The 24,928-nt window shown below is 34.0% G+C and overlaps 1 protein-coding gene and 1 pseudogene across 3 annotated transcripts; both read left to right on the top strand.

The window, feature by feature from the left end:
• Nucleotides 1-3,924: 3,924 nt before the first annotated feature.
• Nucleotides 3,925-7,437, top strand: LOC111410855 (cytochrome c oxidase subunit 6a, mitochondrial-like). Of its 3 annotated transcripts, none has more exons than XM_023041429.1 (4): nucleotides 3,925-4,129; nucleotides 4,583-4,689; nucleotides 4,846-4,888; nucleotides 5,518-5,760. In XM_023041429.1, exons 1-4 carry the CDS (start codon nucleotides 4,009-4,011, stop codon nucleotides 5,631-5,633), a joined length of 387 nt encoding a protein of 128 aa, XP_022897197.1. In that variant the 5' UTR covers nucleotides 3,925-4,008; the 3' UTR covers nucleotides 5,634-5,760. The 3 variants fall into 3 exon arrangements, with proteins under 3 accessions (XP_022897197.1, XP_022897199.1, XP_022897198.1); XM_023041431.1 differs by lacking the exon at nucleotides 5,518-5,760 and adding an exon at nucleotides 7,086-7,197 and having other exon boundaries at nucleotides 3,930-4,129; XM_023041430.1 differs by lacking the exon at nucleotides 5,518-5,760 and adding an exon at nucleotides 7,130-7,437 and having other exon boundaries at nucleotides 3,934-4,129.
• Nucleotides 7,438-16,356: 8,919 nt separating this feature from the next.
• Nucleotides 16,357-23,062, top strand: LOC111410854 (annotated as a pseudogene).
• Nucleotides 23,063-24,928: the final 1,866 nt, after the last annotated feature.

The following is a 24,928-nucleotide window of genomic DNA, read 5'->3' as shown; positions in this document are numbered from 1 at the left end:
AATGTGATATATTATTAGGAAATGATTTTATCCAGCAATTTCAATATTACAAACAAAATAATTACATGATAATGTTACAAACACTTTGTGCACATCTATTAAAAATATCAAGAGAATTTAGACCCTACAGAGTTCAGCCAGCCCAGCGTGGTGATAAATGGGAAAAACAACCAATAGTACAAGATGAACTAAAAAATAAAAAATTATCATATAAAAAGATCTTAAAAACAGAAATAGAAATAAGTATGGAAAAAATCATAGAACAATTAGAAAAAATTTATGGAGAAAATTCATTATTATTTTGGAAACCATATCATCCTAAAGCTAAGATAGAATTAACAGAAAATGTTATAATAAGAGTTCCAATGATGTATACCTTACAGGATATGCAAGAATTTAAAATACAGATAAAAGAACTATTAGAACAAAAGCTAGTTAGACCCAGTAATGGACCTCATAGTAGTCCAGTTTTTATGGTTATGAAACATTCTGAGCAGGTTAGAGGAAAAGCTAGAATGGTAATAAACTATAAAGAATTAAATAAATATACTAGATTTGATGGTTATTTTTTACCAAATAAAGAAGTCCTAATAAACCTTGCAAAAGGAAAACAATATTATTCCAAATTTGATTGTAAATCAGGATTCTGGCAAATAAAAATGGAAGAAGATAGTATACAATATACAGCTTTTAGTACACCTCAAGGAAAATATGAATGGTTAGTTATGCCATTTGATTTAAAAAATGCACCACAAATATATCAAAGAAAAATGGATAATATATTCAAAAAATATAGTGATTTTCTTATTGTTTATATTGATAATATACTAATATGCTCTAATAATAAAAAAGAGCATAGGGATCATTTATTACAATTCATAAATGAATGCAAAAAGGAAGGGATTGTACTTTCTAAAAAGAAATTTATAATAGAGAAACAAGAAATAGATTTTTTAGGATTATCAATAGATAGAAAATGAATAAAATTACAGACTCATATATCGAAAAAGATAGAATGCTTTCCAGATGAATTAAAATCCAAAGAACAAATACAAAAATTTTTAGGATGTTTAAACTATACTGAAGGATTTATTGAAAATCTCTCAAAAAAGAGACATAAGATACAAATTCTACTTAAAAAAACAAATATTAAAGGTTGGAATAAAGAACATACTGAAATTGTTAAAGCATTAAAAGAAGAATGTAAAAATTTACCAAAATTAAGATTACCAGATGAAAAAGATAATTTAATTGTTAATACTGATGCCTCGGATAAATATTGGGCAGCTATATTAAAAACAGATTTAAATGAAATATGCAGATATTCAAGTGAAACTTTTAACCAAGCAGAAATAAATTATACTACCCATGAAAAAGAATTGTTAGCAATTATTAGAGGAATAAAAAAGTTTTCATTATTCCTTTTATCTAAAAAATTCATTGTTGAAACTGATAATTCTCAAGTTGCAGGTCTTTTTAGAAATAAGTTACCTATGGAACCTCAATATAGAAGGTTACACAGATGGCAAGCATATTTATCATTTTACAATTTTGATATTATTCATATCAAAGGAATAAATAACTATCTTGCAGATTTTTTGAGCAAGAATATTGAATTCGGATATGGATAATATCAAAAATTCATTAATAGACGTCAACAGACGAATGAAATTCCTTATGGAAGAATCTGAAGATATGAAAATTGGAATTGAGCAGTTAGAGGAGATGGCAGAATCTATCCAACAAAATGTCAAATTATTGGTGGAAATTTCTAATTCTCATTCCAAATATACCAAAGAATTGAATGACAGGATTGTTGATATTACTTCACAATTCGAGTCATTAGATACCAAACAGGAAATACCAATTGATACAATCTCAAAAATACAAACAGGTACACAGCCAGGAAGCAGCAGTGGACCCAGTAATATCCAACGAGACATAGCAAGTCCCCGGAAGGTGACTATAAAAAATGGAGATGAACATACAATAGTTATAAGAATCAAAACTGATGAAGATGATGAGACCCCTTTATCATCAAAAGAAGAAAAATATAGATCATTTGCCAAAATTGTTTATGAATTGGAAGAAAATGAATCTTATTTTATTGAATCAGGAGATCATGTTTATCCCAAATTAATAATTACCAAAGATGCAGACCCTTTTATGATCAAAATGGCAGCAGATTATGGATTTCTGGATTTGATCTATCCAGGAAAAGATTTAAAAGAAATTGAAAAATTTGATGATATATTCAGGGCAGAAGTTTCAAAATTTGTCCAAGGAAGGTCGATTTATATCAAATTTTATTCAATAAGTCCCGAAGTTGATGGAAGGATATACTATCCTGCTGAACATATTATTACAATTGGATATGTTGGCCGAGATTTTCAGATTGAAGTTGGCCGAAATAATAAACCATTGCTTAAAGTCAACAAATCATGGATAAAATCTAGAAGAGTTTTGGGGATGAAAATTCTTTACAACATTGCAAAGAACTTATATGATAAAAAATTCAGATGCTTGTGCCAATACGAAGGATGGACACTCCTTACAAATAATGGAAAAGAGAAATCTACCATTTTGAAAGAATATATCCAGAAATTTGATACTCATCAAATTAGTGGAAGTCCAACAACAATCCAAGAATCATGCAGATTGAGAGAGTGCCCCACATATAGACAAAATTGAAAAATTGATGGATGGAAAAGAACCTACCACTACCAAAGCATCTGGCCAGCTGCATATGAAGCCAAAGATGGAAAAGCAATAATAAAAAAGTATCTAGCCAGCTGCATATGAAGCCAAAGATAAAAAGACAATAATAGAAGAAAAGATGCCACTTTGATGAAAAAGCAAAAAATGCATATGACAATGTAGACCCCAGGAGGAAAAGAATAGAGAGGCATGGAGCCTTTTCAAAATTTTGATGTATGCAATGATGTAATAGATCAATAATAGTGAGTTTGAGTCATGTATAAATAGAGGTATTTGGGAAAAGAATGGATCATCTCGAGTTAGAAACCATTCTCTTTCCTTAAACTTTTCAAAACCAGTTTTTCTGGAAACCCCTTGTATACAATAAAAATCTTGTATAAATCATTATAGAAATAAAATTTTAATCTTTTGATATCAGAAAGATATAAATTTCTAAACTTCCTATCCCATAGATTCTTGATAGATTGAAGAAGATAATTTCTTTCTTACTTTAACAAAGAGAGAATTTTCTTTACTTGAGATCTTTATTCTTAATTCTAAGAAAAGATACAGTGAGGGCAGAAATTGAAATAGCAGAATTCCCATTGAGGCAAAAGGCCGTTTGAGGGAGCAATTTGAAGATTCAGAGCCTGAAGGTCACTCGGTTCTAAGAATACAGATTTAAGATCAAAAGTAAGGTAAAATTATTGTCTTTGTTAAATTTAGAAAGAATTCTTATAATATCTTGAAAGAATCGTAGGGATTATTATTTTTCATGTTTGCAAAAAACTTATCTAACATGTTATTATTATTCATAAAGTTTGCAAGGAATTATTTGAATAATGTCAGGTTATACAATTAAAGGATTAGATAATCTGTTAGAAAAACTATTAAAAAAAATAAGAAATATTTTTGCCCAACTAGAAACTATGGATATTTCATCTAAGGAATATGATAATCTTAGTAAATTACATAACAATTATATTACAGATTATTCTAATTTATTAGATCAAAGGATGGAACTATATATTAAAACTCGAAATGAGAGAAATAGAAGAATTTTAGAACTATCTTAATAAATTAAGGATATCTTGTGCAAAATATGACAAATCCTTTCATTAAGGGTATTATAGACATTTTATAAAAAATGAATAGTGCAGGCTATTTATAAAAATCTCCCTAAAGCTTGAAGTCACTAGCCTATTTCATGATTTCAAAAAAATAAAAGGCCATTTTGGGTAATTCGTACAAATAAATTAATAACACAAGTCAATCGAAACCCTCGTTACAGAGGAGAAAAGGTGTCTGGAAATGGCATCGGCGATTGTGAGATCTGGCCTCCGCTCCGCCATCCGCAGCGGCGCATCTGTTCCACGCGCTTCCCCTGCTTCCAAACGGACCTTCGCTTCCCATGGACATCACGATGAAGCTGGTACATAATAAAAATAAAATAACATTTAGTTTTAGGATAATAATTTATCATCGATCAATTTTAAGCTTGTAATTGTTGTTTTCTGCATTTATATGTTAATAATCGATACTTTATTATATATATCATGTATCTTATTTTCATTCTGTATTCCCGGTCTAGGGTTTTATTTACGTTGTAAAGAATTCGATTTTATAAAAGTATGTTTGATTCAACCGCTGGAATGTGATTGAGAATTCATTTTTCTAGATTTAAGTATGTTAATTTATTTTTAATTTTTTTGGTATTCCCTTTCGAGGCTATCATTACATTGCCGTTATACGTAGTCTGTATATAGTTTTAAAGGATTGGTTTTTATGATTGTATGGACGTTTCAACTTCTGGGATGCAATTTATTTTCCAGATTTTAGTTATTTGTTAATTTTTTATTTTATTTTTATTGCGTGTGTAATGTAGCTGAGGCTGCAAAGTGGGAGAAGATAACATATCTAGGTATCGCAACTTGCACTATTCTTGCAGTGGTTAACCTATCCAAGGGTCATCCTCACCATGAGGAGCCTCCTGTAAGTTTCTTTCTCTCTTTCTTTCTTTGGTTACTGGATTGAAACCCGTTGTTTTATATTGTTTAGTATTTTGCAATCTAACTATTTTTTAATACTGGGTTTCTGAGGTTTTTTTATCTTTTAGAAATGGGTTGATCGTTTTTATTTTGCATGCAGCCATACCCATACTTGCACATCCGTAACAAGGAGTTCCCCTGGGGTAAGTTTTTTAGTATGGTAATCTTTTTGTGGGCTGTACAAGCTTTCATTCATTACAGATTATGCTTCTCTGTTTGTGTGTATTTTCTGGATATTGGAAAGGGTATATTTTGATGTGAAAGTTATTCCTGGCTATAAGTATGATAAGAAAAAAAAAAATTCCTGTCATTTTTTTAAAAATTGTTCTTATTATTTTTTCTTTGTTACTGGAAAAAGATCCCCTTCTCAATGATTTTTCCACCTTATGTGACATTATTGCTGAATGATTGGTCCAAGATACCCAAATTTGTAAGTTGTTGCATTTGTGTTGTTAAAATGGTGACCCTTGTTAAATATTTTGGACACCAACATTTTGTAATGATCCACACATACAAGTTTGATTTTCTTTATGACTTAAAAAATTGAAGCAACATTAAAAAATATTGTTGCAAGTATTTAGAGATAATGGTCTTGGACTAATTTGTTATTGACTGCCAATAACATTAAATAGTTGTGCAATCGTGAAGTGGAGGGATTGTTGTATATATATTCAATAAAGCTGCTAACGTTTTCCTTCTGTTTTGTGAGATATGTGTGCAATCTAGCTATTAATTAAGAGTTGGTTGTTTATGTCCACCATTCCATCTGCAGATTTTGTTGTCTCAGATATTGTTTGCCAGCCTTCAAAGTTTTCCATTTGCTTTTATCCTATGGCAGCAAGGGTTGCAAATGTGCAGCGTATCCCTTGTTTGAACAGTGGAGCCTAACTCTAACTGGAGAATGTCTTTGTGTAGTGTTAATTCACCATATAATGCCCATATTGCATGCATTGTACGAAGGACTTTACTGGGCTGTTGCCTTTTGAAGTTATTGATTGAAAACTAGATTTCTTTATATGTTACCATTAAGGCTACTTATGTTTTGGCTATGAATGTTACTATCTGTCAAATGTAAAACCTGCTATACAATATACCTACTATAGGGGTTTGGAAGGATCGGTTTTTAGGCCGTCTGATCCTTCAAAATAGATTATTGTGCATTAAGCTAATGATGACCTGGTGACATAGGAAAACCTCGATGCCTTCGCCTTACTTTTTAAGATTTGATGAAGAACTAGAGAAACAAGAAATTTAGGCCATCCTGAACTAGATTTCTTTGATAGGTTACTTTTGAGGCTGCTTATTTTGTCATTGTCGAATTAAGGGTGCGTTTGATTACAAGTAGGAAAATTACATGGAAAGAAAATGAATTCCAGGGAATTGAATTACCTAGAAATTGTTTTCATGGAAATTGTAAATTATTGTGTTTGATTGTATAAATTTTTCATGTGGAAAATGTTGAAGTAAAAGTATTTTTTGATGTTCGTTTGACTTTGTTTTACGTGAAAATTGTCAATTTCAGGGATATCCTCTTTTACAAATATTCCTAAAATTTGTTCCCATTGCCAACAATTAAAAAAAAATAAAAAAAGCAAAAAAAAAATAAAATAAAAATAAGGTGGAAAACCAAAAACCACCTATCCCCTAGGAAAAAAAAGGTGGAAAATCACGCTTTAAGGTGTTGTACCTAGAAATTCATGGAAAATCAATTCCCTGGAAAATTTTGTCAATCAAACAGGCCAAAAGTGGAAGTTGGAATTCGAATTCCAAGTTCCATGGAAAATTTCGTGTAATCAAACGGGGCCTAATTGTTCATGTATTAAGTGTCTTGCCATCATTGAACTAAGATTGTTGTGCTTGTAATTGTATTGCAAAGTAAAACATTTACTAGTAGAGTAAAACAATATTTGGTATTCTTTCTTATAGGCATCTTATTTAAATGATTAAAGTGCTCTAGTTGCTTTTGTTGCATTTGTTGCTCTATCTTCATCCTTTGTCCTGATTGTCATCACTTTCAAGCTTCAGCCTGTAAGTTCTTGCACAAGCACTTTTCTGGAATACTAAAAACAGAATCGTAGTTCTTACATGAATCTTTTATCTTATTGGGGCCAAGGAAACAGTTAAACTAAAGAGAACATAGTTCTGCTCATCTGCATATAACTCTTCTCCAGGACTCAACGTCAACACTGTACAATGTAACATATTTATTTATTCATATGACATGTTGATGTTTTATACTGCATAGACTTCTTTTACCTTGGTGCTGTTTAGACCCAAAAAAATAAATAAAATAAAAAATCCAATTAGGTAGTACGTGTTTGTCCATCGTTTTCCTATCAGGTGCCTTCTGCGTCAAATCTGGTAAGCAAATTGTGTGAATGCAGGTCCAGATGGTCTTTTCGAGAAGAAGGAACATCACTGATCCTTCTGAGTTGGCGGAGTTGAAGATTCAGATGAATGATAGTGATGTAGTTCATTTTGGCAGTGTATTTAAACTTGTGCAATCAAGTTTTTCTCCCAAGTTCAATTCAGTTTATTGTACTTGTTCGGGATTCAGTTCAAATGCTTTTCATTGTTCACTTTGTTCTGTGGTTCCTTGTGCCACTAAATAAAAATCGAGCAATGGATTGAATTGGCTTTTTTCCCCAGCTATTGCGCCATATGTTGACACTACCGTTTGATATTGTGGTCAGCTGTTTTCTTTGGTTGCTCCCTGTACCGAGGGGACTTTAAAAGCCCGTCTTCTTCAGCATGCAAGAAAATGTCTTTCTACGCTTCGAAAAGGGTTACTGCCGGCTATAGGGATTAGGATCCTCTGGAAATGGTTTTAGAGGAAGGAAATGTGTTGTAAGTTGACAACTATTATGTTGTAGACATGAATATCAAGAAAAAAGATGGGATCTGTTTGCCATCTTTAATTGAAAACCAGTGCGATGAAAACTTGAATTTCGGCTGACTAAAACGCTAGAAATGATGACTGCTCAAGTAATGATCGAGGCACGAACACTTTCCAGCCATCTACTCGGAAATGGGAAGATATTAAGAGCGTGTTTAGCAGAGATTCTAATCTAATTAAAATCAATTTTTTTATTGTTATTTCATTATTTTTGCTGTCATTTTTGAATTCTTCTTTAACAAGTATGATTCATTTTATCTCTCATGGTCAAAAAATCTATTAACAAAATTCTTGGCAAACAAGCACTAAGATAGACTGCCCGTCTCTTGGAGAGGGCAATGTGGGGGTGATAAGGGTAGTATTACGCACTTCTTGAGGGGATCTTACGGGACATTCTTATGTCATATAGTTTTTTACTGAAATTTGGATCTTTTATTTCCTCTTGCCAACAAATTCTTAAACCAACCATCAAAACAGAATTTTGAAAGGCATTTGATGTTTGTACAGCTTGGTTTACGGTCCTTTGACAGGAGAGTGGAGCTCGCGTTCGATAAAAAAATTGCTGGCCCCCTCACAGCACACTGAGCTGTAGCAAAACTCGTTTTGAAAAAGACAACCTATGTTGCTACTCATATTAATAAGAATAATGCTGAGTGTACAAGTCGTGATTGACATCTTTGTATACATTTTATTGGAGTTCAAGAAGTATTGGGCCGAAAAGTGTTTAAAAAAAAAATGTCTAATCATGCGTCACGTCACGTGACACATTATCAAATATGATGTTAAAAAGAAGGACCACCCTACATGTATATGGCTTTTTTTGCCAGATATTTTATAGGTACTCACATTGGTGGGTCCACGTTAATTTTTTTTTTTTAATACATGTGGGGCCCTCGCTACAGTGAGGGCCCTGTATAAAACCTGTAGGAAAAAGCCCTGTACACTAGGCTTTTTCCTAAAAGGAATGTGCATGTAGCATATTTGTATTAATAAATAAACTATTTAAAAATATTTAAATGTTTATTTTAAGAAACTACAGATTGAAAGGTTTACTGCATCATGTTCAAAACATAGTCGAATACCATAAAAATTGTGAAGACGGTTTGGCTTCCGGTTTTTGTAGTATTGACAATTAATTATGAGCCCATACTCGTTCTGAATGCGATCGATATCCCTTTATTGCCATTCCTTTTGGTTTGTCTATCTTGATTTGAGTTACGAGTGTATGAAGAAGCTATTGCATTAACATAAAATTGTGTTATTCGAATTCTAACTAGTTTTTGTCTAAAAGATGTTAATTTTTATAGAATTTTAAATCTTAAGAACATGAAAATCTAATTATTTTATTGTTAAGACCCTCCATGTCAAATTATCAAGAAAATTAAAAATGCGGAACATGCCTTAATTCTTTGAAAATGATTATTTATTATTGAATTTTGATTCCGGATCTTGAATATTGAAAATCAACTTGGAACCCCTTCTTAATTAGTTTCTTGCTTTCAACCTTGAATTTTGCTTCTTAGGATTCTTTGATTCTTGTTCTTGGTTCTTGATCCATAATCTTGATTATTGATTATAGATTGTTTGTTATTAATTGTAGATTTTGGATTTTCCTCTTCAATATGACTTCTCTTTAAATTCTTGTATTGATGGAATACATAAAGAATGAGAAGTTGTATATGAATTGAGAATCATAATCCTATATATAATTTCCATATATATTTCTTCCATCAAGAAATACAATTCTAAAAGAATCCGATTTCTACCCATATAATTTGGCCCACTCTTTATAAATGTGTATAATATTATGAGTTCAATATTTTTGCTATCGTAACCAAAAGGCATCTCTAAACAATCTCGTGCATTGATTATACAAATATAGGATCAAAGCAGTTTTCGTTACAATTATCATAACTAAACCCTCAATGGTCACGTATATTAACACAATCAAATGACATAAATCATGTGTGAATGTATAGCATGAAAATTATATGCAATATGATTTGAACATGTCTATTTCCAACTAGTCCTACCGTATGAGATCAAACCTAAACTTTAATCAGAGTGAACCTGAACCGAATACTTTATTTTTGAAATAAACCAAATATCCATATATAGAGTTATGTGTCCAAAACAAACAACATTCATATACAAACACCCACCAAATGGCATATAATAAAAAATGCAACACTCATATGAGCATTATGCTCATGAAAGGCCTTAGGTGATAGTCCTTCAGTAAGCGGATCCATGATTATAGAGTTTGTCTTAATTATTCTATAGAAATCTATATACTCTGAATTATTTCCTTAACAATTAGAAACCTAATGTATATAAACTTTGACATATCCTTAGTTCTCAATAAATATCCAATAACCTAATTGGTTGCTTTGTAGATATCCATCCCAGAGTTATTTAAACGTTTGCCTAGTATTCAACCCATGAATTTCATAACTAGACTTATGTAAACATTCGCATACATTAAACTCCCAACTGTTGAAGTACAAGAAACTTTTTGTACTTTCATTTCTTCAAGTTTGTCCTTGGGGTATTAATTGAGACTAAACTTGTTACCCTTAGTAATAGGGGGTATCACCTGATTTACATACCTACATCCCAAATCCTTTAAGAACTTTCTTGATATAGTCCTTTTGTGATAATCCAAATATACCCGATAACGATCCCAACGTATTTATATTCCTAAAAGAGACGTCACCAAGATCTTTCATGTCAGAAATCTCTCGTTTTAATCCAATAATCCTTTATTATTGTAGGTAATTAATATGTCATTGACATCCAATACTAGAAAATATGCTTACTCCCACTGGACTTGTGATATCCACAATTATCAGTTGAATTCATCTCCAAATCAAACAAGATAATTATTTGATGAAATTTGTGATATCATTGACAGAAAACTTGCTTAAGCCCATAGATTTTATTTTATTTTTTTTATTTGTAAACCATCAAATGTAGTTTAAGATCAAATAACATAATAATCATAAAATAGTCTTTCATAGAAACCAGAGAAAAAGTCAATTTAAAGTCAATGGCTTCCTTTTGAGTAAAATCATTTGCCACAAGATAAGCCTTATATCTCTTCACATCACTTTTCGAATCCATCTTGATTTTAAATATCCATTTATAATCAATGTGTTTCACACTTTCAGACAATGGAATGAGTTTCTAAATGTCATTGTTACTCATGAATTTTATCTCTTTATTTATGGCATTAATCCATTCTTAGAAATTATTCCTTTGCATTTGCATAATGAAAGTTGATTAATTGGACCTTCGTCCACCAATACAATATTATCCTTATTTTCTTAGAGAAAGATTATAAAATTATTTGAATTTCCTTTCTCTTTTCTTTAGTAAATTTCTTTAATGACATTTGTTCTTGAGGTTATTAAATTTGTTCTCTTGAAATAATCTTTTGATCGTGTATGAGAAATTTTATAATATTGCTTTGATCCGAAATTGCTTCTTGAACAAAATCTGGAGCAAGAATTTGTTCCTGGTCCATATCATAATCAATTACAACAGAAGGAATATTTATATATTCCTTCTCAAATATAAAATCTCTAACCTTCATCTTTCCTACATCATCAAAGAACTGGGCATTTCCCGTTTCCAAAATTGACTTTATAGTGGGATCATAAAATTTGTAACCCTATGACCTCTCTGAGTATCTAATGAAATAACAACTAATAGATTTGGAATCCAGTTTCTTTTCATTAGGCCTATAAGGTCTTGTCTTAGCTGGACAACCTCAAATGTGCAAATGTTTCAAACTAGGCTTCCTGCTAATCCAAAGTTTATAAAGAGTTTTGACAGTTATTTTACTTGAAACTTTATTGTGAATTTAACCTTCAGTCTTTAGCACTTCAACTTAGAGAGATTTTGGTGTAGTGTGAGACGATTTCACATTCCTCTTGAAATTTAGCAAAAGACCTTGGACGTTGTTCTCCTGATCTGTCGTATCTGTCATAGTATTCGCCACCACAACTAGATCTGATGCGTTTTATTCTTTTGTTGAGTTGATTTTCAACCTCAGCCATGCATACCTTGAACATGTCCAATGTTTGGGATTTCTCATAGATGAGAAACAGGTAGTCAAAATGAATGAAAAAAATCGTCATTGAACATAATAAATAACCGTTGACCATTCCAAGAAGTCACTAGAAATCGTCCTCAGATATTCGTATAAATTAGTTTTAAGATGTTCGAAGTTTTATTGGTACCTAATATCTTTATGTTTGTTTGTTTCCCTTTAATATGATTAACATAAATACTTCAGTGTGAAAGATTAAGGGAATCAAGAATTCGTTTTGATATAAGATATTTCATTCTCTTTTGAGAGATGTGATCTAATTGCAAGATATTCCATAACGAAGCGAAATTCTCATTTGTTAATTTTTTTTAATACAACGAGAATTTATGTATAAGGTTTCTTTATAAGAAGTAGCCATATTAAGTAGATATAGGTCATCATAATTGAATAAAGGATTGTAATCATAATATTTGAATTAAGAGAAAGACTGAACTTACTATTTTCAATTGAACAAAAGTAATCGAATTTATTCAATGTAGAAACAAAAACTAAATTTCATCTAAAAAGACAGTACCTCAAATGTCTTTTTCAAATTCAAATAATAACCAATCTTTAATAATAACCTAAAAGTTCTTATAGCCTCAACTTTAACTGATTTGCCATCTCTTCACACAGATGAATCTTTCTGCATCAATTAGATATAGGCCATTTAGATAACCTTGCATAAACACACTTATTTGAATAATGAACCGAAATTTATACACAAAATGTGTATGGGTATTGAAACTAAATTAATCTCACAACATACCAAAATAAGAAGTATACTTGACTTTACACGCCAAGCGTGATACTTAGTACAATTTCTCTTCATGTGTCCCAAATTTTCACAAAAGTAATAGCTGGATCCAAAGCTTGTGATTTGGTTTTTGATGCAATACGTAGGGGAAAACAATTCTTAATTGTTGGTATAAAAAATAAAGCAGTTGATTTGCTAGCATGGGCTACGATAAAGGTTAGATGTCATTACGTTAATAAAAAATGGATTTATTCTTTTCAGGAGTTTGCTGTTACTTTTCAATCAAATCGGACGCAACTTTATTACGCTTAACTTGTCCTTAGTGGTATTTGTCAAGTGAGTACTTTCAGCTCTCTCTTGTTTTAGACTTTTTTTTCTTACTCACAATATGAAATGACCTAACTAAGCGTCCACTTCCCTTCACTTCCCTTTTTAATAGTTGTAACTGACCTTAAAATTAAAAAATTGTGCAGGAAGAGAAATAAAAAAAAATATGCACGAACAAATCATCATACAACTTCTATTTTAATGTTGTTGGTTTTGAAGCAAGATGAGACACGTCCATGATGTACTGTCGTATATTTTCTTTAGCATTATGCTTTAATGAAATCAACTTTGCTGCGTACTAGTTTCGGCCTAATCGTTTCTTTTCACAAAGTGTTTTAGAATATTTCTTTAAGAAATTTATTAGCAGTAGGTTACCTTATTGGACATAACGCCCCTGAACATTGCTAGAATTATACGCTTTATAATCATAAGACTTATAAAGTTTGAAGAATCCCACTTATTAGAGTCCCATTTTATTAGCAGAACTCTTATTTGTAAGAGTATTGGATTGTTCAATCCTTAAAACAAAGTCTAGATCCATGTCGCTAAGAGCAATACAAACTTTCTCTTTCCAGCCTTTAAACTTTGATTCAAACACAGGATATGAATCGATGTCGATAGATATTGCAGAGGTAAATGAATTAACCGAATAGAGATCCTAAAATAACATGTTCATGTGGAAATGCGTATTGGACAATTAATAATTTCAAATAATAGTGAGCCCTATTACAAGAGACCAAACACACAATTGATATTTAATTTTTGGATAGAAATATCAACTTGTAAGTGATACTTTTGGTACAGTAATCAAATATTGATAATGAATTTGGTCAAACATCAAGTCTATCTTTGGACCGACTCAACGTTCACATAATGGAAAAATTTACAATTGTCACATATTTATTATCACGTGTGCATATAATTCTGACAAATATTGAGTTTCCTTTGAACCGGTGAACATCTGCATGAATTATGTACAGACAACCTTCCTAATATTCCAAATAAATTAATTTACGGAGAAAGGTGTTACTTTGATAACATGTTCATTCAAGTAATTTATTTTAGAAAAATAGTAGTCCAAAAAAAAAAATTAAATATCAAGATTTGAAATTGATTGCTCATTTAGATTTTTATTTTTTTGCAATGCCCCCAAAAAGGACGTTGTTGAGCTAGATCGTGATTTTCTTTAATTGTTTCTTCAATTAAAAAATCAATCATTCACGCAGCTAAAAAAAACACCAAATTGCTTATTTTTCACCACTTTATTTGCTTTCCAAAAAAAAAGGCTGACATTGACATTGACTTTAAATTGTCTACTAAACCACCTTAAAACCAGCACCCACCTTTTCAAAAAAAAAGGTTAAACCCTGACCTTAAGGGTCCCCCACCACCCCTACCCTGGAGCATCGTGAGGGAGGTAAATCGCAAGTTATGCCTTCAAGGGTAAAGGGTGGAAGGCTGCTTGTACACTTGCACTTACCCAAGAGCCAAATCCATATTTCAGGATTCGAACCCTTGACGCAGCAGCCTCAAGCAAAGCTGGATTTCTCCACCCTCCCCTTTTACCACTTGAAAATGTGCCCTGGGGGCAGCACCCACCTTTTTCTCTCATACTTCATGCATATTGCATAAACAACATCAATTCCAAATATATTATAACTAGATTTTGGGACGTTAATCCATATCCTCGAAGTGTCGAAAAAGGAAAACAATTTATAAAATTTCCACCATAACATCACACTTCATATAAAATTTCAATTATAACTGAACTCAAATTCAACAATTAATTCCTTAAAATTGTCAATTTTAAAAACACCTGAAAAATAAATCTGAATTTTATAAATCAAGGCTAAAATTCACATCCTTTTTTTTTTTTTTTTATATAAATCCAAACTATAAATTTCAATCCTAAAATTCTTTCTTTGAATCTTAATGGTTTAACATGGAGTTGGTATTGATACTACTTGTTAAATTTTTATAGAATTTTAAATCTTAAGAACATAAAAACCTAATTACTTTATTGTCAAGATTCTCCAAGTCAAATTACCAAGAAAATTAATAATACGAAACATACTTTAATTTTTTGAGAAAGATTATTTATTAATGAATCTTGAATCTTGAAAATCAACTTGGACTCCCTTCTTGATTGGTTTTTTGCTTTCAATCTTGAATTTTGCCTCCTAAAATTCTTTGATTCTTTTTATTGGTTTTGGTTCTTGATCAATAATCTTGATTGTAGATTGTATGTTCTTGATTATGAGTTTTGGATCTTCCTCTTTAATATGCTTTCTCTCTAATTTATTGTGTTGATGTGATGACATAAAAAATGAGAAGTTTCATATATATATATATAAAAATCATGAAATACAATTATAAAGGAATCTAATCTTTACATTTATAATACAACCCACACTTTATTTAGACACCCTAAGCCCAATTACTTAATTCTTCATTAGATCACTTTAATTTTGGATTTAACTTTAAAATAGTCGTTACATACAATTAACTACACACGTCGGCCCACATTACAAATTAATAATTTTCCAACAACAGATATTCCCACTTCTTTCCCCTTGTGCACCTCCATATGCAAATCAAACTCCCTTCTTCAAGATAAATGCTTTCATTGTTCTTTGGTCCATGATATATACACGATTAACTTGTTGCGAGGGTGTATTCCCCACAAAGCATATCTCTTGATGTTAAGAGACTTCTCACTAAATTTTTGGGTTTTGGAAGCTGTGGAGTTGACTTCTTTCCTAAAGCTTTCTTAGATCGGGACTTTTAGGACAATATCCTAAGCCATCGAGGATGACTACTGCCTAGCATCCAGGCCCTCCCTCAAAGCTTTCTCATGGCTTAGAAGATCAACAATATAGGATTAGATAAGATGATGTGTTCTTTTTTAGGACTCCTTATCATAGACGCTTTAATGGTTATCCCCTAGATTATATGTATATGGGCGTAGAGAGAATCTAAAAATTATGGGGATATGTTGCTTCCTCAAGTGATCAGAAGAATCAAGTTGCTCTTATTCGGGTACAGATGCCTCCCCACTTTTGGTCACATCAACATTAAGTGAAAAGACTATAAGGAAAAAGAGTTGGCCATTAGCCTCAGGAAAAAAGGATAGAGCAAGATGTCACTATTATTATAGGGAGAAGTTCTTTTTTCTTTCAGTTCTATGTTCGAATCATTATTGTCATTTTTAACTTTACTCAGCCTTCATATTTTTAATATGAAACCAAAAGCTAGTTTCATAAATTGAATATGTGAGAGTAATGGAGTCAGTCCTGCATATTTTTGGAAGGTCTTCGTCATTGATAACCAATTGTTCAATAATGATGAAAGCCCGCTTCGTTTCAAAGTTGTGTACTAACATGCTATTACGGTAATAGAACAGGACCACATGTGAAATTTTTAAATTATATTCCAATATTGGGAACCACAATGTACAATAGTGCATGTACAACTCCCTGATGTAGAAACACAACCCAAAAGCAAATTAACCTAGTCGAGAGAACTCCACCACCGCACCATGACCTCGAAGCTTCTAGCCACCGTCGTCAGCCGCTCTCTCACTAAACCCACCATCACCTCAGCCGCCACTATCATCCTCCACAATCGCCATCCTCTCTCCACGGCCACCGCAGCAGCCAGAGTTGAGCCGCTTGAAGAGGGCTTAAATGGTGTAACAATGAAAGGCGTCAAAATCTCCAGTCGGCCACTCTATCTCGACATGTAGGCCACTACTCCGGTGGACCCCAGGGTCCTTGAAGCCATGCTTCCCTATTACGTCTCCCGATATGGCAATCCCCATCCAAGGACTCATCTCTATGTGTGGGAATCCGAGAATGTCGTGGAATCAGGCCGGGCTCAGGTCGCGGCCCTCATTAACGCCTCCCTGAAAGAAATTATATTCACTTCGGACGCTACTGAGTCGAATAATATCTCAATTAAAGGCGTTATGCACTTTTATAAGGATAAAAAGTGTCATGTTATAACTACCTAGACTGAGCATAAGTGTGTGTTGGATTCCTGCCGGCATTTGCAGTAGGTGGGATTTGATGTAACTTATCTGTCGGTCAAGCCTGATGGGCTTGTCGACTTGGAAAAGCTCAGGGAGTCGATTCAGCCAGATACGAGTTTGATTTTAGTAATGATGGTGAATAATGAGATTGGTGTGATTCAGCCGATCGAGGAAATTGGGAAAATCTGTTAGAGTTTAATGTTCCTGATGTGTTCCAGCCGCATATTAATCAAGTTTCTTCTAGCTTCTTTCAGCCGAAATTGTTGAATTTCATTTTCTTAATGTAGAAGAATCCACATGCATGGATGAAGAAGAAAATTTGAAATAAAACACTCCACCTTTTGACGGCCACAACTTTAATTGCTTAATGGAGAAGAAATCTATGCAAGAAGACAATTTGAAATGAAATTCTCTAGCCGCAATTCTTGGTTGGTTTTTGACCACAAGTTTATGACGATTTGTAGCCAAGATTTTTCTATAAATATGAGCTATCATAAAGAGAATTAGCATGTCCCTTGAGATGAAGAAAAATAGGATAAAGAAGAGAGAAAAAAGAGAGAGATTAGAGAGACTCTTTTGAGAGGTTTTTTTTAGTTTGTAAACTCCGTTGTAAATTCTATTCAAGTAGAAATAGAATTATTTTTCCTCTTTTATTCTCTTCTCGTGATCGAAGAATCACAACAAATGGTATCAGAGCTTGTTTCATCAATTAATCCTCGTAGTTTTTGATAAAGCTTTTGCAAGTCAAGATGTCAATGGAGGAATCTTCATCAGGAGCTATGATCAAACTTACTGCCACCAATTACACACTGTGGAGGCCTCGGATGGAAGATCTCTTTAGTTGTAAGGATTTGTATGACCCCTTGGAAGCCAAAGGTGAAAATCCCGATCCTACCAAGGAGACAGAGTGGAAGAAGCTAAATAGAAAAACTATTGGTTAAATTCGACAATGGATTGACCATAGTGTTTTTTACCATGTAGCATAGGAGACAGATGCATATGCCCTCTGGAAGATTCTGGAGGACATGTACCAAGCCAAGACCGCTCAAAACAAAGCTCTGTTGATGAGGCGTTTGGTGAATCTGAAGTTAAAGAGTGGAACTTCAGTTGCTGAGCACACCAGTGAATTTCAGAGCTTGGTAAACCAATTGTCATCTATGGAGATGCCGCTTGGGGATGAAATACAAGCCTTACTACTTTTAAGTTCTCTTCCTGGTAGTTGGGAGACATTAGTAGTATCTCTTAGCAACTCAGCCCATGATGGAAAACTTACCGTGTCTATGGTTAAGAATGCCCTATTTAATGAAGAGGCCAGAAGAAAAGACGTAGACACGAACCAATCACATGCCCTTGTCATGGTAAATCGAGGAAGACAACAAGGAGGCGTTCCTGGCAGGGGGAGAGGCAGAAGCAAAAGTAGAGGTAGATCCATAGATGGAAGGAAGCCTACTTATAAGTGCTACTATTGTGGTATGGAGGGCCACTTGAAGAAGAACTCGGAAAATTGCTACGAAAGCAAGGCCACAACAGTTCACAGCTGAAAAATAAGGAAGGAGAGACAATAGTCACTATTTCTGGAGAGGTGGCTATCTGCTTCATCCATGAGGAGACATGTCTTCATGTTTCAAACCAAGATATTGAGTGGGTAATAGACACTACAGCATCTTATCACGCCACTCCATGCAAAGATTTCTTCACAACCTACAAAGCCGGCGACTTTGGTGCAGTGAAGATGGAAAATACCAGTTCTTCTAAGATCGTAGGAATTGGTGATGTTCAGATACAAACGAACCTCGGGTGTAAAATAACCCTGAAGGACGTTCGACATGTACCTGATCTTCAGCTAAATCTACTTTCAGGGATAGCTCTTGACAAACAGGGCTATGTCAATCAATTTAACAATGGCACATGGAAAATGATGAAAGGTTCCATGGTTGTCGCTCGAGGACATATATGTGACACTTTATACAAGACTCATATGAAAATGCATGTGGATAGCCTCAACGTAGTAGAACATGAACCTTCTCAAAATTTGTGGCACCAAAGACTTGGTCACATGAGTGAGAAGGGATTGTCTACTTTGACAAAGAAGGAGCTAATCACAGTTGCCAAGGAATCTGCGCTGGATCTTTGCAGTCACTGTCTATTTGGTAAGCAACATAGAGTCTCCTTCAATTTCTCTTCTACGAGACGATCAGAGTTGCTCAATCTAGTACACTCTGATGTTTGTGGTCCTTTGGAGGTTGAATCACTAGGCGGTAACAAGTATTTTTTAAAATTCATTGATGACTCGTCTCGAAAGGCGTCGGTATATTTCTTGAAGACAAAGGACCAAGTATTGAATTACTTCAAATCATTTCATACCATGGTAGAACGTGAAATAGGAAAGAAGCTGAAATGTCTCCGCACAGATACTGGAGGCGAGTATACTTCCAAAGATTTTGATGCCTATTGCAAGACATACGGCATTCGACATTAAAAAATGATCCCACGTACCCCACAACATAATGGAGTCGCCGAGAGGATGAATCGGACGATCATGGAAAAGGTCAGAAGCATGATAAGTATGGCTAAGCCGCCAAAGCCATTTTGGGAAGAAGCTGTTCGAACCGCCTGCTATTTGATCAACAGATCACCGTCTGTACCGTTGAATTTTGAAATTCCGAAGAAATTATGGTCTGGTAAATATCCCTCCTACTCTCACCTAAGAGTATTTGGCTATTTAGCCTTTACACATGTATCCAAGGAGCTAAGACAAAAGCTAGATGCAAGGACCACTCCATGCATCTTTATAGGCTATGGAGATGAGGAATTTGGATACAGATTATGGGACCCAAAGATAAAGAAGGTCATCAAAAGTAAGGACGTAGTGTTCCATGAAAACAAAACATTAGAAGACATTGAAAAGCCCACAATATCTCCTAATTCTAATTTTGGTGCCCAAAATATTGCTCCAGATCCAGCACCAACACAATTCACCATAGATAACGAGGATGTGCATGAGGAAATGCTGAAAGCAGAACAGGAGGATGAAGAAGGGGATATTGATCAGGAGCAGTTACAATCCTCTTCACTAGAAGTTGTTGGATCATCACATCAGCCAGATGATGATGCACCTCCTGAAATCAACGATCCATAGGTCAGAAGATCGGAACGAGGACGGATTCCATCAACGAGATATCCAGAATCAGAGTACCTTTTGATCACTGACGAAGGAGAACCAAAGAGCTTTCAAGAAGCACAAACTCATGTGGACAAAGACAAGTGGATACAAGCAATGCAGGATGAGATGGAGTCACTGCAGAAAAATCAAACATATGAATTAGTTGAGCTTCCGAAGGGAAAGAAAACATTAAGGAATAAATGGATTTTTAAGCTCAAGAAAGATGGCAGGGGAAAGGTGGTAAAACATAAAGCCCGTTTGGTAGTCAAAGGATTTCTTCAGAAGAAGGGAGTTGACTTTGACGAGATTTTTTCACCTGTTATGAAAATGGCCTCAATTCGAGTTATCCTTGGATTAGTAGCCAGTCTGAATCTAGAGCTTGAACAGATGGATGTCAAAACAGCATTTCTTCATGGTGATTTATATGAAGAAATTTATATGGAGCAGCCAGAAGGTTTTGAAGTTTCAGGGAAAGAAAACTTTGTTTGCAAGCTAAAGAAGAGCCTATATGGTCTTAAGCAAACACCCAGGCAGTGGTACAAAAAGTTTGACTCTTTTATGGTGAGTCAAGGCTATAAAAGAACAGCTGGGGATCAGTGTGTTTATATTCAACACCTTTCGAATGGCAATTTTGTTGCTCTTCTATTATATGTAGACGACATGCTGATCGTCGTACAAGATGCAACAAAAATTAGGTAGCTAAAGAAGGAACTCTCCAAGTTCTTCGACATGAAGGACTTAGGCCCAGCTCAACAGATTTTGGGAATGCACATAACTCAAGATAGGAAGAATAGAAGGTTGTGGCTATCCCAAGAGAAGTATGTTGAATGAGTGATCAAGAGATTCAACATGTATAATACCAAACCTGTCAACATTCCATTGGCCAACCACTTCAAGTTGAGCAAAAATTCATGCCCCTCATCCAAGAAAGAGATAGAGGAAATGTCATTAATACCTTATTCTTCAGCAGTTGGAAGCCTAATGTATGCCATGGTATGTACAAGGCCAGATATTGCCCATGCAGTAGGCATGGCGAGTCATTTTCTTTCTAATCCTGGAAAGGAACATTGGGAGGCAGTCAAGTGGATTCTCAGGTACCTCAGAGGTACATCAAAGATATGTCTGTGCTACGGGGGAGCTGATCCAATCTTGAAAAGTTATACAGATTCAGATATAGCGGGAGATCTTGACAGTAGAAAATCTACTTCAGGATTTCTCTACACTTTTGCAGGGGGAGCTATTTCATGGCAGTCAAGACTACAAAAGTGTGTTGTTTTATCTACAACAGAAGCAGAATATATTGCAGCGACGGAAACAGGTAAAGAAATGTTGTGGTTAAAGCGATTTCTCCAAGAACTAGGGATCAAGCAGAAGATTATAAAGTACATTGTGACAGCCAGAGTGCTCTTGACTTGAGTAAGAACTCAATGTATCACTCTCGAACAAAGCACATTGACATTCGCTATCATTGGATAAGAGAGGTGATGGATCAACAGCTGTTGAGACTAGTAAAGATTCACACAAATGAGAATTCAGTAGATATGTTAACAAAGGTGGTTCTAAGGGAGAAGCTAGAGCTATGCAGAGACATAGCTGGGTTGGTTGTCAGATAGCAATTGATTCAAATGCGACTGGAGGGGGAGAATTGATGTGTTCCAGCCGCATATTAATCAAGTTTCTTCTAGCTTCTTCCAGCCGAAATTGTTGAATTTCATTTTCTTAATGTAGAAGAATCCACATGCATGGATGAAGAAGAAAATTTGAATTAAAACTCTCTACCTTTTGATGGCCACAACTTCAATTGCTTAGTGGAGAAGAAATCTATGCAAGAAGACAATTTGAAATGAAATTCTCTAGCCGCAATTCTTGATTGGTTTTTGGCCACAAGTTTATGATGGTTTGTAGCCAAGATTTTTCTATAAATATGAGGTACCATAAAGAGAATTAGCATGTCCCTTGAGAGGAAGAAAAATAGGATAGAGAAGAGAGAAAAAAGAGAGAGATTAGAGAGACTCTTTTGAGAGGTTTTTTTTTAGTTTGTAAACTCCATTGTAAATTCTATTCAAGTAGAAATAGAATTGTTTTTCCTCTTTTATTCTCTTCTCGTGATCGGAGAATCACAACAGTTCCTTTGCATACTGATGCTGCTCAGGCTTTGGGGAAGATTCCGATTGATGTGGATAAAATGAATATAAGTTTGATGTCATTGAGTGGGCATAAGATTTATGGGCCAAAGGGAATTGGGGCTTTGTACATAAGGCGGAGGCCAAGGATTCGGGTGGAGCCCCAAATGAATGGGGGTGGAGAAGAGAGGGGGATAAGGAGTGGCACAGTTCCTACGCCTTTGGTTGTTGGCTTTGGGGCAGCATGTGAGCTAGCGATGAGAGAGATGGAGTATGATGATAAGAGATTTAAGGCTTTGCAGGAGCGGTTGTTGGATGGGATTCAGGAGAAATTGATGGGGTAGTAGTGAATGGAAGCACGGAGAGGAGATATGCTGGGAATTTGAATTTGTCGTTTGCCTATGTCGAAGGGGAGAGCTTGTTAATGGGATTGAAGGAGGTGGCAGTGTCGAGTGGTAGTGGACGCACGAGTGCGAGTTTGGAGCCATCATATGTGTTGAGGGCTTTGGAGTGGAGGAGGACATGGCACATACCTCAGTTAGGTATGGCATAGGGAGGTTCACCACCAAGGAGGAGATTGATCAAGCAGTGGAATTGACACTTAAGCAGGTTGAAAAGTTTAAGGGAAAGGAGCCCGCTTTATGAGATGGTGAAGGAAGGGATTGACATTAAAAGTATCCAATGGTTTCAACACTGACCTTTTTGGGATGAGTTGTGGATTTGTGCTCGATGGACAATTGAGATAAGTGAATTGATCTAAGATGTTGCTCATTTCGCATATGGAGTTGTTGCTGGACGGTATCCAGGTTTTATCCTAGACTACCCTGTACATGCTTGTTTTTATATGTAGTTGCAGTACTGTTAAACTTTGTCAAAATAGAAGGATGCTTTTGATGTTCATTACATTCCAAGAATTTACCTATATAGTCTCTAGCAGTAAACTTGGAATATTTATCTTTTTAGTAGTGGAGGAATGATTTTGTTGTATGATTTTGCCTCCAATAATTTATATATATATATTTTTAAATATAAGGCTGATTGATTGTTTATGGTATTGGATGTTCAACTATGGCTTGAATGATACCGTCTTATAATGCTCAATCATGTATGATTAATGATTGTTGTTGCTTTTCTACCACCCTAAAATAATGTGAACTTAGTTTTATCAATTTCATGAGGAACATATGAATTCGATTGTAATATAAGCAATCTAGTAATGTGTTGAAGGTTACTTTCTCTCTGTCTTGATTTAATTAGTTTTCCGTAACAAGGTAATGAATTTAGTCTTACCAGATATAAACTACATAGAGAGTTTGACCAATGGTTAGAAAAATAAAATAAAATCACTTGGAGTACATATATATTGAGCCTACAAGCACAGACAGTGACTATTTATATTGAAACAAATGGTTATCTTGATTCATTTGAAATTGGACAGGTAACGAAATTTCTTGTTGAGTTACCTACTTACTTAAAAACTAATAAACCTCCGTTCCAAAGAAGAAGAATTTCTTGGGAATCCTACAAGATCCGTTCGTTCTATTTTCTTTGATAGATGACATAGTTAACGCACATTATCCATCCTATCATCTTGAAATATTATCAGAAACTTCTTCCTCGATACTTTGATACATTTGGATTTATTAAGTGAAGTGACATATATTTAATATTATATTAAATTGGATGGATATGGACTTGATTAAAGAAGAAAATCTTGCGAGATGTTTTATTTTGCTGTATTACTACAGTACCAGACATGTCCTTAATAAATAAAATTCATTTGCTTCTTTATTCAAGTTGAATGCTAGATATATTATGCTGGTAGTAATGGTCTAGTGTTTTATAATTTTATTTACATGATAAGTTTTGGAAGAATGATAAATAAAGTTATCACTTTGAAGGACTACTAGAAGAATTTTTCTGAGTGTACAAAACCTAGGTTAACAGAACCCGGCTAGGTAACTCACAAAAGAGTGGGCTTCACAAAATAAAAAAATGTCAAAAATTAACCCATCAATCCCCCATTGTGAGGTGTCGATAGGGGTTTTGTGAACCCCTACGTGTACACCAAGTGCTTCTCTTATTAGAATGGCCGGCTTTTTGGAAATGTGGGGTCTTTATGGGAAAATGATCAAATTTATGAGATGAAGGGAGAAAAAGAGAAGCAAAAAAATTATAAAATGTGAAACTAAAAGATAAAACAATAACAAACCTTGAACTGATCTGATCTGATCTGACAAAAATTGTTGTTATTTGAGTGACAAATCCAGTTTTGACAGACAGTAAAACCCTCATCTTGCATATTTTTGTCACCTGCCCATGTCAAGAAATGGTTGATTTATGTTGGAAGCATTCATACAGAATAATGCGCATAAGTTAAAGAAAATTAAGGGTGTAATTAGCACAAATTGTGCCTACATTTTATTATTATTTTTTTTTTTTGACATTTTCACCTTTGATTGGAAAAATAATCATTTTCATCCATTTTCTTAATTAAAATTGTAAAATAACAAATATACTCTCCCATTTAAATAAAATAAAGAAAAGAAAAATAAAGAACTTATTACAACTCCAAAATTTTCGTAAAAAGTACAAATGAGTCCTAAATAAATTATTCAAATATATATATATATATAGCTTACGTACTGTCCGTCAATTGGTACTAGAATTTAATTTAAGTCTTAATTAAGGGAAATGTTATGAATTCGAATTCTAGTGAGCGCGACAGAAAGCCATGAAGGGTAAGTGGGCGCAAGGCCCACCCAGAACAGACAGTACATAAGCTATATGTATC

This window comes from Olea europaea, chromosome 15 (assembly GCF_002742605.1).
Source record: "Olea europaea var. sylvestris chromosome 15, O_europaea_v1, whole genome shotgun sequence".
NCBI classification, from domain to species: domain Eukaryota; kingdom Viridiplantae; phylum Streptophyta; class Magnoliopsida; order Lamiales; family Oleaceae; genus Olea; species Olea europaea.
Note: the sequence above shows the minus strand (reverse complement) of the source record. Positions and strands in the feature narration are given on the sequence as shown.

What these genes read in the sequence shown, in the direction of transcription:
- LOC111410855 (XM_023041429.1), top strand. Translation starts at nt 4,009, where the DNA reads ATGGCATCGGCGATTGTGAGATCTGGCCTCCGCTCCGCCATCCGCAGC. An exon ending in TGGACATCACGATGAAGCTG is followed by an intron (nt 4,130 to 4,582) that starts GTACATAATAAA and finishes TGTGTAATGTAG; the next exon opens with CTGAGGCTGCAAAGTGGGAG. An exon ending in TAACAAGGAGTTCCCCTGGG is followed by an intron (nt 4,889 to 5,517) that starts GTAAGTTTTTTA and finishes TTCCATCTGCAG; the next exon opens with ATTTTGTTGTCTCAGATATT.